The sequence below is a fragment of the Eumetopias jubatus genome, unplaced genomic scaffold (assembly GCF_037043125.1).
Source record: "Eumetopias jubatus isolate StellerSeaLion01/CBP00866 unplaced genomic scaffold, mEumJub1_p1.0 scaffold_4, whole genome shotgun sequence".
NCBI lineage: Eukaryota > Metazoa > Chordata > Mammalia > Carnivora > Otariidae > Eumetopias > Eumetopias jubatus.
In genome coordinates this window covers 124,966,687-124,979,137 of record NW_028274810.1, presented here as the reverse complement: position 1 = coordinate 124,979,137, position 12,451 = coordinate 124,966,687, and the positions used below count along the sequence as shown (strand labels likewise).

The 12,451-nt window shown below is 38.4% G+C and overlaps 1 protein-coding gene across 5 annotated transcripts in view; it reads left to right on the top strand.

The window, feature by feature from the left end:
- Positions 1–12,451, top strand: part of TBC1D31 (TBC1 domain family member 31) — a 66,112-nt gene that overhangs the window by 13,161 nt on the left and 40,500 nt on the right. For all 5 annotated transcript variants that reach the window (XR_003609681.2, XM_028105675.2, XM_028105673.2 and 2 more), the window contains exons 5-6: positions 6,527–6,678; positions 10,810–10,969. Coding sequence is in view for 4 of the 5 variants with exons in the window: in XM_028105675.2 (XP_027961476.2) it covers positions 6,527–6,678; positions 10,810–10,969 (312 nt within the window). In the remaining variant the exon portion in view is untranslated. The remainder of the gene's footprint in view (positions 1–6,526; positions 6,679–10,809; positions 10,970–12,451) is intronic.

Genomic DNA, 12,451 nt, shown 5'->3' with positions numbered 1-12,451 from the left:
TTTTGGGATTGTCTGAGTCTCCCGTGTGATTCATTCTATTGCTTCAGGTTATATTATACACACAGTATTGCTTTTAATATCTTGGTCATTAACGTGAACAGCTAGCAGTGCATGTCAACCAGAAATTTATTTTGTAGTCTCCATGGAAATCTCAGAGTTCTTTAGATTGCCTTTAATAATTTAAAAATAATAGAAGTTGTAGCCAGCTTATTCTTCAGGGGGTTAGGCCAAATATCTTAGTAGGTCTTTTCTTCTTTAATTGCTTCAGCACTAAATTGAATTCTAAATTCCAAAGAAGAGCACATTGGGAATTGAACCCACAATGGAAACAGAGTTATGAAACAGTGACACAAAAACCATCTGTTCTTTTTACCATGAAATTAAAATTACTAGATGCTGGATAGTTGCCAATTCTAACCTTGTTTGGTCATTTAGACATTTTAGTTTAAAAGATAGGACTCCAAATGTTAGCAATATGAGAGTAAAAGTTAGAAAATGTATGTATAGTATGCAGTATGCATATAGGTATATCGTTCTAAAATAGTAGAACATCATAGTCTGTACATTACCTGCAAACTTTTTCTCAAAGGACCAGATAGTAAATATTCTTGGTTTTGCAGACTAAGAGCAAAATTGAGGATATTATGTATATACTTATTTAACCATCTACAATGAAATAATTTTAAAGTGTAAAAACCATTCGCTTCTGGGCTATACAAGGACTGAAAGGGCCAGATTGTTGCCATTCCTAGCTTACTCTATTGAAAATAGGAAGTAATTGTAAACTAATCTTATTCTTATCAAGTTTTTGCTAAATCTATGTTTTTATTCCAGTTTCTGATTCTAAATTTTAAAGAGAACTTTTGTGACTTTGTGTGTGTGTGTGTGTGTGTGTGTGTGTGTGTGTGTGTGTGTGTGAGATACATGGTGACAAATGATGCTGTGAGTCTCATTTTATGATGGCTCTTTTTAATCTAAAATAGTCTTCTGCTGGGGCACTGGGGTGGCTCAGTCGTTTAAGCATCCGACTCTTGATTTTGGCTCAGGTCATGATCTCAGGGTGGTGAGATCAAGCCCTGCGTTGGGCTCTACCCTCATCGGTGAGTCTGCCTAAGATTCTCTGTCTCCCTGTCCCTCTGCCTCCCCGCCTCACCTCCAAACATGTGCCCTCTCTCTCTCTCTCTCTCTCTCTCAAATAAATCTTTAAAAATAAAGTAGCCTTCTACCATTTTTCCCATGACATTATTATTTATTCATTTATTTACCTTGAAAGCAATCAGGCCACTTGTCCTGGAAAATGCCCCAAATTCTGAATTTGTCTTGCTGATCATCATGTCATTTAACTTATTCTTTCATTTGTATTTCTAGTAAAGCCAAAAGTTAAGTCTAAAGTTTCAAGTAGATTCCTGTTCAACATTTTCAACGAGCTATTTGCCTGATGTGTAGGATGCAGATAGTAGCAGCACGTGTCTTAGGGTTGGCTTCAGGATGGAATGTGATAGCTTATACATAGCACCTGGCACCTAGCACCTGCTGTGGTGTAGCAGGTGCTTATAACCAGGTCAGCTGCAGCCGCTGCTACTTCTGCTGTTGTCTGTTGTTCTCATCTGTTATCTGGTTCTACTGTGGGATTATCTCAGTGCAGTTAGTTATCTTTTTAAAAAGCTGTAAGGTAGGGCACCCGGGTGGCTCAGATGGTTGAGCGTCTGCCTTTGGCTCAGGTCATGATCCCAGGGTCCTGGGATTGAGTCCCGCATCGGGCTCCCTGCTCCTTGGGAGCCTGCTTCTCCCTCTGCTTCTCTCTCTCTCTCTCTCTCTCTCTCTCCCGTTCTCTCTCTCTCTCTCCCTCTGCCTCTCATGAATAAATAAATAAAATCTTAAAAAAAAAAGATGATAAATTAAAAAAAAAAGCTGTAAGGTAACTGTTCTGTCTCTTTTGCACTACATGAAATAGATGAATAATACCTCATTAGCAATTCAGAAACCCAAAAGTTTTCAAATAACTCACTTGGTGGCAAAATCTGATCTTGCCTGAACTCATTTGGCAGCAAAACCTGAACTGAACTGACAGGAGGCTGAAATGTTAATATGTTTGAGTCATAGAGTGTTGCTCCGGGTCACCCAGGGGTTCTACATACTGTTACAGAATATATATCATATTACCTTTCTCAGATCGGAAATAATTCTGAATTCTGGAACACATCTAACACCAAAGGTTTCAGAAAAATAACTATGGACCTTTGATGTCAAAATTTTTTTTTTTTTTAAGATTTTATTTATTTTGAGAGCGAGAGAGCACATGCATGAGCAGGGGGAGGGGCAGAGGGAGAGAGAATCTCAAGCAGACTCCCCACTGAGCATGGAGCCCAATGCAGGGCTCGATCTCACCACCCTGAGATCATGGCCTGAGCCAAAATCAAGAGTCAGGCGCTTAACCAGCTGAACCACCCAAGCACCCCTGATTTCAAAAATGTTTTTAAAGAACCTATCATTCCAACATTTTTCCACTGGTTTTTGTACCTGGCAATAGGAATAATAAATACCAATAGCAATAGATACCGATTGTTGAATATTTACTATGTACCTAACACTTTGTTTAGTTATTTTTAAACTTAAATAATCCTAAAAGTAGATACTACTCTCATTTTACAAGTGGGGAATCTGAAGTTCAGAAACATTAAGTAATGTGCCCAGTGTTACGTAGCTTTCCAAAGATTTGTGGTTTGAATCTAAGCCTGTCTTATTCCAGAGTTACTCCATTATACCATACTGCCTCTTGGGTAAGCCAGTTACACCTCTTCATATTAGTAAATTTTGATTATTTTGTTGATGTTCGAGGTAGAATATTTATTTTGTTGTTGTTTTGTTTTTATATATTTTATTTATTTGAGAGAGAGAGAGAGAGAGAAACAGCATGAGAGGGGAGAGGGTCAGAGGGAGAAGCAGGCTCCCCGCTGAGCTGGGAGCCTGATGTGGGACTCGATCCCAGGACTCTGGGATCATGACCTGAGCCGAAGGCAGTCGCTTAACCAACTGAGCCACCCAGGTGCCCCTGAGGTAGAATATTTAAATTAAATATTTAGTTTGGGATTTTTGAATAAATCCTAGGGTATCTGATTACTATGGTTCAATGTGTATTGGAAAAGGTTTAGGGATGGATATGAGATAACGTTTAACAAAGAATGTGTTACTAAACTTAATTTAGTCTCTGTATACAGTGGGTGCTCACTAAATCTCTGCTGAATTGTGCATTTGACTTAACTTGCTCTTTATTACCGTACTGAACTCTCAACTTGAAAAGGTATATTGTTCTAAAATAGTAGAACATCATAGTCTGTACATTACCTGCAAACTTCTTCTCAAAGAACCAGATAGTAGATATTCTTGGTTTTGCAGACTAAGAGCAAAATTGAGGATATTATGTATATACTTATTTAACCATCTACAATGAAATAATTTTAAAGTGTAAAAACCATTCTTCACTCCTAGGCTGTACAAGGACTCACATCCCTCTCAAAGTGAGTTGGAAAGCCTAGGATTTTCGTATTTTATGAGGAAAAACTGCAGCCCTACCCTTTTACCCAGCCCTTCAAAAAGTATATTTTGTTAGTGCTTTTGAAATTTTTCTAAGCTTTTTATGATTGTCAAGAGATGACACTATCTAAATAATGACATGATTCATTAGGAACAATTTTATAATCATTAAAATCTGCAATTAAAATCACAAATCTAGCAATGAATAATCATGTAGGCAATAATCTATCACAGCTATTCCCCTAAAATAGCAGTTGGTGTTCATTAACTTTTAAGCTTTTGCTTCTCCCAGTAGGAATAAACTTTATTACTTTTCTAGAAATATATTGCTAATTATACTAAAAATCTTAAGTCACTTTTTTCAACATTGGCTTTCAAAGAGCATTTCAGTGCATTGATTATAGATCACAATGTATTTATCGCATATTCTTTCAATAAGACCTTTCTATTATAAATCTTCCTGAATCTGTTGGCAAACAGTCTACCAGAGATTGTCTTTGACAAAGTGAGCCAAGGACAAAAGCGAGGGTTGAATCAGGCAAGGACAGCAGTCAAATTAGCATTTTTTATTGTGTCTTATTAGCATTAACACTGAGTAGATTGTTTTAATTAACCAGTAAGTCCCATCGTGCATTATGTATGTGTGTATGCATGGGTTTTTTAGCACTATTTATTATTTTAAAAGATACTATTATATGTATATGAGAAAAGTAGTTCGTGATAATAGCCTTCAACTATTGTTATAAAAATTACAGGTTTCTTGGGGTGCCTGGGTGGCTCAGTCAGTTGAGCATCCAACTCTTGATTTCAGCTCAGGGCTGTGAGATGGAGCCCTGTGTCAGGCCCACGCTGGGTATGGAGCCTGATTAAGATTTTCTCTCCCTCTTCCCCTCCCTCCACCTCTAAGAAAAAAAAAAAAAACTATTAAAAAAATTAGGGGTTTCAATCCTGTAAAATTTTTATAGTAATATCATTATTAGAATCATTTCTTAACTGTATATATACATAGTAGGCTAAGTGACAACACAAATTAGATGCAAGTTTGCAGAAGTATTTCATTTAGGTGCCTTATTGATTCATTATGTGTGTAACGCTGGAGAAAGCCACAGTAGATTTGGTGTTGAGGCTGCTTTTCCCCTGGCCATTTTCGGTCTGCCCCCTCTCATTACTGTGCTGACAAGCCTCCAGATTGTAAATACTCCAGAGACACTCCAGTGTTCAAGACGTTGAACACTTCATCCCCAAAGAATGTAGCATTTCAGAGAAAACAGGCCTGCTTCTGACACTAGTAAATGATGAAGGTGTGTGACCATTCGGGTCGGAATAAGAGGCTACAGCTTGTTTAAGGTGTTCTGCCTCCTCAGTGAGTCCCTGTTGCTCTCCAACACAAGACCAAATCATATATTCTTAAAAAATAATAAAGCTTGTAAAGACAAACTGGCGGAAACAAGGACAAAATATGTTCAAATATAAAGTATTACAATAAACTGTTTTGCAGTTAAGAAGGCTATTCTCGATGGGAATCAAAGAATAAAGAGCTAGAGATGTAACTAAGGATTTAACCATGTGAAATGTCCCAGGCTATTTGGGGAGATTATTTTGAGAGGATGGGCAGGAATATGGTGTTCCTAGGGCATAGGTTTCTTCCATTTTCTTTCCTTCTTTCTTTTTCCTTCCCTCCCTCCCTTTGTGTGCTTTACAGAAATGACACACAAAATTGTACTGGAGGCCATCGAAATTCTCACGAGAGAATGGTGAATTTTAACTAAAACTTTGTATTATCAAAAGTCAGCATTGCGTAGAGCTTATGTAATAGAAAAATAGAATAAAGTGGTATTTCCAACTTTGATATCAAGTTCAGTCACAATTGTCCATTGCACAAAGTGAGTCACTAGTCAAACATCATAAGTAATGCTCAACAAACTTTTGTATATATTTATCTTAAAGCACTTTGCTCATTTTTTCTTCTGAAGGATTAGCTCTTAGAAGCAGATTGACTAGTTCAGAAGAGTTACGTATTTTCAAGGCTGTTGAGATACGTTGTATAGTATCTGTAACCAGTTTTTATCACCAGCATCCCAGTAGGACAATGCCCATGTCCTATACTCTCACCAACATTTGATATTTGTGATCTTTATGAGTAGTTAGTATTTCATGTCATGTTTATAGTAGTATGTAGTTTATAGTGTACATATGTTAGTGTATGTATAGCTTGTGTATGTATTTATGTATGTTATTTTTAAAGTCAATTGATACACATAAAATGCTATCAATATTTTCACTTGAATTTTCTGTAAGGTTAGATGTTTTAAAATTGTTACTTTGTATTTTATGAATTGCCTAGTCATTTTAGTTCCCGATTTTTTTTTAAGATTTTTTATTTTATTTATTTGAGAGAGAGAGAATGAGAGAGAAAAAGAGAGAGAGCATGAGAGAAGGGAAGGTCAGAGGGAGGAGCAAACTCCCCACCGAGCAGGGAGCCCGATATGGGACTCGATCCCGGGACTCCAGGATCATGACCTGAGCCGAAGGCAGTCACTTAAGTGACTGAGCCACCCAGGTGCCCCCCCAATTTTTTTATTTAAAGGGTTTTACCTTTTCCTTTCGGTTTTATAATAGTATATGAGATATCAGTATTATCCTGTCGTATGTCATAAATGTGTATTTTTTCCAGTTTAAGAAAAAGTAATTTTTTAAAACAAAAATTGACAATTTGTGGGGTGCCTGGGTGGCTTAGTCGTTAAGCGTCTGCCTTCGGCTCGGGTCAGGATCCCAGGGTCCTGGGATCGAGCCCCACATCAGGCTCCCTGCTCCGTGGGAAGCCTGCTTCTCCCTCTCCCACGCCCCCTGCTTGTGTTCCCTCTCTCACTGTATCTCTCTCTGTCAAATAAATAAATAAAATCTTTTTTAAAAAATTTGACAACTTGTATAATTTTAAATATAAAGAGGGCTATGGGCTATATGAACAATAACTGTTTTTCTCTCTCTTTAGGTTTTCTTTTTACCATTAAGTAATACCATCCTCAGCTGTTTTAAAGATAATTCCATCTTCGCCTGGGAATGTGATACTCTTTCTTGCAGATATCAATTACCAGCTCCACCTGAAAGTTCTAGTATATTATACAAAGTATTTGCCGTGACCAGGTAATGTGCATTTCACTTTTTTTAATTAATTAATTTATTTTTAAGTAATCCCTATACTCAGTGTGGGGCTCAAACTCATGACCCTCAGATCAAGAGTCATACACTCCTCCAACTGAGCCAGCCAGGCACCCCAAATGTACATTTTAAAAAATTTTTATTTTATTTAAATTCAGTTAACATGTAGCGTATTATTGGTTTCAGAGGTAGAGTTCATGATTCATCAGTTGCATATAACACCCAGTGCTCATCACATCACGTGCCCTCCTTAATACCCATCATCCAGTTACCCCACACCCCCACCCACCTCCCCTCCAGCAACCCTCACTTTGTTTCCTAGAGTTAAGAGTCTCTTATGGTTTGTCTCCCTCTCTGATCCAAATGTACATTTTTTTTAAGATTTTTTTTTTTATTTATTTGAGAGAGAGAGAGAGAAACAGCATGAGAGGGGAGAACGTCAGAGGGAGAAGCAGGCTCCCTGCTGAGCCGGGAGCCCGATGCGGGACTTGATCCCAGGACTCCAGGATCATGACCTGAGCCGAAGGCAGTCGCTTAACCAACTGAGCCACCCAGGCGCCCCCAAATGTACATTTTTAAAATGCTGAGAATTTAAGAAATCTAGCTTCTAGGAAAATTTTACAAATTTTCATTGTCTTACTGTCATATGAGAAATTTTTCCTTCAAACTTATATATGTTCTGTAGAACTTTTTAACTTATTTTGGCAAATTTCAAATGTACACAAAAATATAAAAATACAGGAAACCCTAATTATAGCGTTCTCATTAGCTGTGATAACTTATAGCCACTTTTATCTATAACTCAACCTATTACTACCTCCTACTACCTACTGCATTGCCTTAAAGCAAAGCCCAAGCAATATCATTTCATCCATAAATATTTCAGTGTGTATCTCTAAAGAAAAGGGTCCTTTTTGGAACATAACCATAGTACTATTGTCACTTTTTTTTCCAAGTTTTTATTTAAATTCCAGTTCATTAACCCTTTTATCACACTTTTTAAAAATGAATAATTTCTGGGGCGCCTGGGTGGTTCAGTCGGTTAAGCATCTGCCTTCAGCTCAGGTCATGATCCCAGAGTCGTGGAATCGAGCCCTGTGTCGGGCTCCCTGCTCTGCGGGAGAGTCTGCTTCTCTCCCTCCCTCTGCCCCTCCTTCCACTCATGCTCTCTCTCTCGTTCACTCTCTCTCAAATAAATAAATCTTTTAAAAAAAAATGAATAATTTCTTAATATTGTCAAATATCTAGTCTTTGTTCAAATCAGGAACCAAACAAGGTTCACAGTGTCTTGGATGATATATATCCCTTTTTTAATGTTTTCCTTGCAATTTATTTGTTAAGGAACTGGTCATTTGTCCTATAGCACTCTCTGTATTTCAGGTTTTGCTTTTTGCATCCCTGCATTGGTGTTTAATATGATCCTCTTTTGTCTGTGTTTCTTGTATACTGGTCATACAGTAAATTGGAGGCTTGGTCTGATTCAGATTTGATTTGGGGTCAGGAAGACATGATAATGATAGGTGGTTTGTGTACTTTCATCAGACGAACACTTCTCTTGTGATATTAGTGGCCATCGATGATCATAACCTGGAACGAGTATTGCATTAGAGGTTAGCAAAATGGTGCTACACTAATTCTGTCATTCCTTCTTCCCTTATTTACTAGAAACCTTCTATAAAAAGGAACTTGTTCTCATCAACTCTCTGGTTATTAGTTAGTTGCAAAGGAAAGGCAGGATAAATGCTCGATTTCCCTGTCTATAAAAAAAAAAATTTTTTTTTTTAAGTAGGCTCCTGCCCAGCATGGAGCCCAATGTGGGGCTCAATCTCACAACCCTGAGATCAAGAGTCAGACTAAGTAGGGCGCCTGGGTGGCTCAGTTGGTTAAGCAACTGCCTTCGGCTCAGGTCATGATCCTGGAGTCCCGGGATCCAGTCCCGCATCGTGCTCGGCAGGGAGTCTGCTTCTCCCTCTGATCCTCTTCCCTCTCGTGCTCTCTATCTCTCATTTTCTCTCTCTCAAATAAATAAATAAAATCGTTAAAAAAAAAAAAAAGTGTCAGACTAAGTTTAACCAACTGAGCCACCCAAATGCCCCTAAAAAATTTTTTATGAAAAATAATGGGTTGGTTTATTAGCATCTTTCAGAGGTGGCCAGTGAAGGCTTTGCCTTTAATCTTTGTGAATGAATGGATTTAAAAACAGTCGGCATGATTTAATCCATTGACATTATTCTTAGTGATGCTCCAGTTCTCTCCTCTTTGACCACTGGGATCCTTTCAATTTGGCTCTGAGCCCCTTTGATAAAACTCCAGTTGTCTGTTTTGAGTGCTCTCATTCTTTCTCATCTGATGAGATGTTCCAGGCTTATCTTAAACATTTTCTGTCCCAAACCTGGAATCAGCCATTTTTCTAAAGCGCCTGGGTTCGTTTTAGTGGGTAATGATATTTCAGAACCTAACCTGGATGCTAGGGGTACTCCTTGTGACTGATTTGGTCATTGTCTCTAGGCCTTTTCAGTGAAAGAGCTAGAAAATATATGTTATTTCCTTATTTTCTCTCACCCTCTTCTTGAATAAATCCCATCAACTGCACCAAATGATATCTTGAATTGGTCTGATCTTGTGCAATGTCACAGCTATTACCCTACTCCAACTACCCTGGTCTCTTTCAGACTCCTATAATAGTCTCCTTATTTGGTCTCCTTGTTTTCAATTTCATTTCATTTCCTTTTTTTTTTTTTTTTTAAGATTTTATTTATTTAGAGAGAGAGAGAGAACATAAGCAGTGGGGAGAGGGAGAAGCAGGCTCCCCTTGAGTAGGGAGCCCGACGTGGGACTCAATCCCAGGACTCTGGGATCATGACCTGAGCCGAAGGCAGACGCTTAGCTGACTGAGCCACCCAGGTGCCCCTCAATTCCATTTCCTAAAGTCAGTCTCTACATAGCAGATAGAGTGGGGTGGGGGTTGTTTTTTTGTGTTTTTTGTTTTTTAATTTTTTTTTCCGTAGGCTCCATGCCCAGTGTGGGGCCCAATGCGGGGCTTGAACTCAGGACCCTGAGGTCAAGACCTGAGCTGAGCTAAGAGTCAGATGCTTAACTGACTCAGCCACCCAGGCACCCTGATAGAGTGGTCTTTTTAAGTCATAAGTCAAATCATGTCACTTCCTTATTGAACTCCCTTGAAAGGCTTTCCCTTGTATTTAGAATAAAACCCAAACTCCCCATAATATCCCTGAGGCCTCTGTCATCTGGCCTCAGGTTTCCTCTCTTTCCTCCTGTTTCCTTTTCCTTTAACACAATTCCAGCCACACTTGAGTGTGACTTCTCTCTCTTCATTAGGTGGCTAACCTTATTCCTTTCTGAACACTCACATGTTGACCAGTCTGGAATACCAGCCAGCATGGAATTCTTCCTCCTTTCCCAACTCTATAACTCCCATCTCATTTTATAGTTCTTTATAGAACTGTCGTCAGCTGAGATCAAGTTCATTTTTTTGCTTCCCTTCCTCTAGACTGAAAAATCCCACAAGAGCGGGGATCCTACCTGCCTTATTCACCATTTATGTCCCTGGTGCCTGAGATGATACCTGGCTTGTAGTAGACACTTTACAAGTCCTTGGTGAATGAATGAGCAACAGCATTGCAAGTTAATACAGCTTATTCTTTTCATACTGTATAAAAGTAGCTTGCTTTGAGCAGGAAAAAAAAGTTGGGGTTTTTGGGGTTTTCATGTATCGGTGCTGTCCCAACTCAGTATAGTCCTGTGTGAAATATAGAAGTTGGATTGAGATTATGCTATAAAAGATAAATGTTACTCAGAAATCCTCAATCAAGTGATCAAACAAGTACTTGGTAAGCTGATGTCTTAGTAGAATAGGTAAAAAATATATATGCTGTGAACCTGAGCTTTCCTGTATGGTAGCCGCTGTATGGATGGGACTGTTTAGTAAAAATTAAATTATTTTATTTCCTCAGAAGCATTAGCCACATTTCAAGTTCTCAGTCACACGTGGCCAGTAGTGAGCATATCAGGCGGCACAGATCCTGTTGGATCATATTGGACAGTACTGCTGTAAACAGTCCACTTAGGCGTACTTTCTCACCTTTTGTTCTGCAGAGATGGTCGAATCCTGGCCGCTGGAGGGAAATCAAATCATCTTCACTTGTGGTGCTTGGAAGCTAAACAGCTCTTCAGAATTATTCAGATGCCTACTAAAGTTCGCGCCATCCGCCACCTAGAATTTCTCCCTGATAGTTTTGATGCTGGTTCCAATCAGGTTAGTAATATAAAGGTAGGACGTTATACAATTTCTGAACCATCTTTGCTTTTGTACCGTGATTATTACAAGGACTTGAAATTGCTAAGATTACGAAGAGTCTGAAATTGAAAAAAATTTACAATATTAGGTTCTGTATATTACTGACAACCCTTTTTCTAAAATCAATATACTTTAAATTTATGTCATGCTTTACGGTTTACATGCTTTAGCATGTTATTTTTTATTTGCGTATAGGGAAGGTATTCTCACCATTACATAGACTGACATTAAAGCTTAGAAGCATTAAGTGACTTGTACAACTTTCCTATTAATTGTAAGGTTTAAAGGGGGGAGTAGAATTAAAATTTTCTCTGTGTTGTACTGTTTTATCTACCATAACTTGTTGCCTCAGTTTTATGAAGCATGTTTTCTTTGTATCTTGCCTAGTTTACAAAGTATTCCCCCCTCTACATACTATTTTGTAAAAATTTTCTGTGCTCATGTATTTTATTCATTTTACTCTTTTTTTTAAAGTAGACTCCAAGCCCAGCATAGGGCTTGAACTCATGACCCTGAGATCAAGAGTCACATTCTCTACAGATTGAACCAGCCAGGCCACCCTCACACCATTTTTCTTTTTAACAGTTGAGTAGTCAGACCTTAACTTTCTTATTTTAAATTGACTGTTTTGAGTCTTGTACTTTAACAAGTTATATATAACTCATGACCCTGAGATTAAGAGTTGCGTGCTCTGCCAGCCGAGCCAGCCAGATGCCCCAACGTAAGTTTTTTGAATAGATAGTGCATTTACAAGGTTGAAAACATAAAAAATAAATAAATAAAAAGCCAATGAAGTTGAAATCTCTTATTCTTCTCTCCCGTTTGCCCAGTTACTCACTCTCCATAACCACTGTTGTTCTAACACTCCTGTTTCTCCCACTTTCTTATGCAGCTTTGCACCTTGCTTTTCTTCACTTTTTTTTTTTTTTTTGCTTTTCTTCACTTAATTGACCTTGAAGATGGTCAGTACAGAACTTCCTTTTTTTTTTTTTTACAGCTGCATAGTATTTCATAGTTTTTTAACCAGTGCTTTGTTATTGGGCATTTAGCCTGGTTTTAGTCCTTCTTTATTACAAATAATGGTGCACTGAGGGATGCCTGGGTGGCTCAGTTGGTTAAGCGTCTGCCTTCAGCCCAGGTTCTGATCTCAGGGTCCTGGGATCGAGCCCCACATTGAGCCCTCCGCACTCAGCAGGGAGTCTGTTTCTCTCTCTTCCTCTGCCCCTCCCCCTGCTCGTGTTCTCTCTCTCTCAAATAAATAAAATCTTAAAACAAACAAACAAATAATGGTGCACTGAATAACTTTTTGCACACACCATTTCATACATCCTCTCCATAGGATAAAATCCCAGAACTGAAATAGTAGTATTAGGATTATGTGCATCTATAATTTTGAGGATCTTGCCAAATTGCCCTCTAGAAAAGTTGCATCAACTGTGA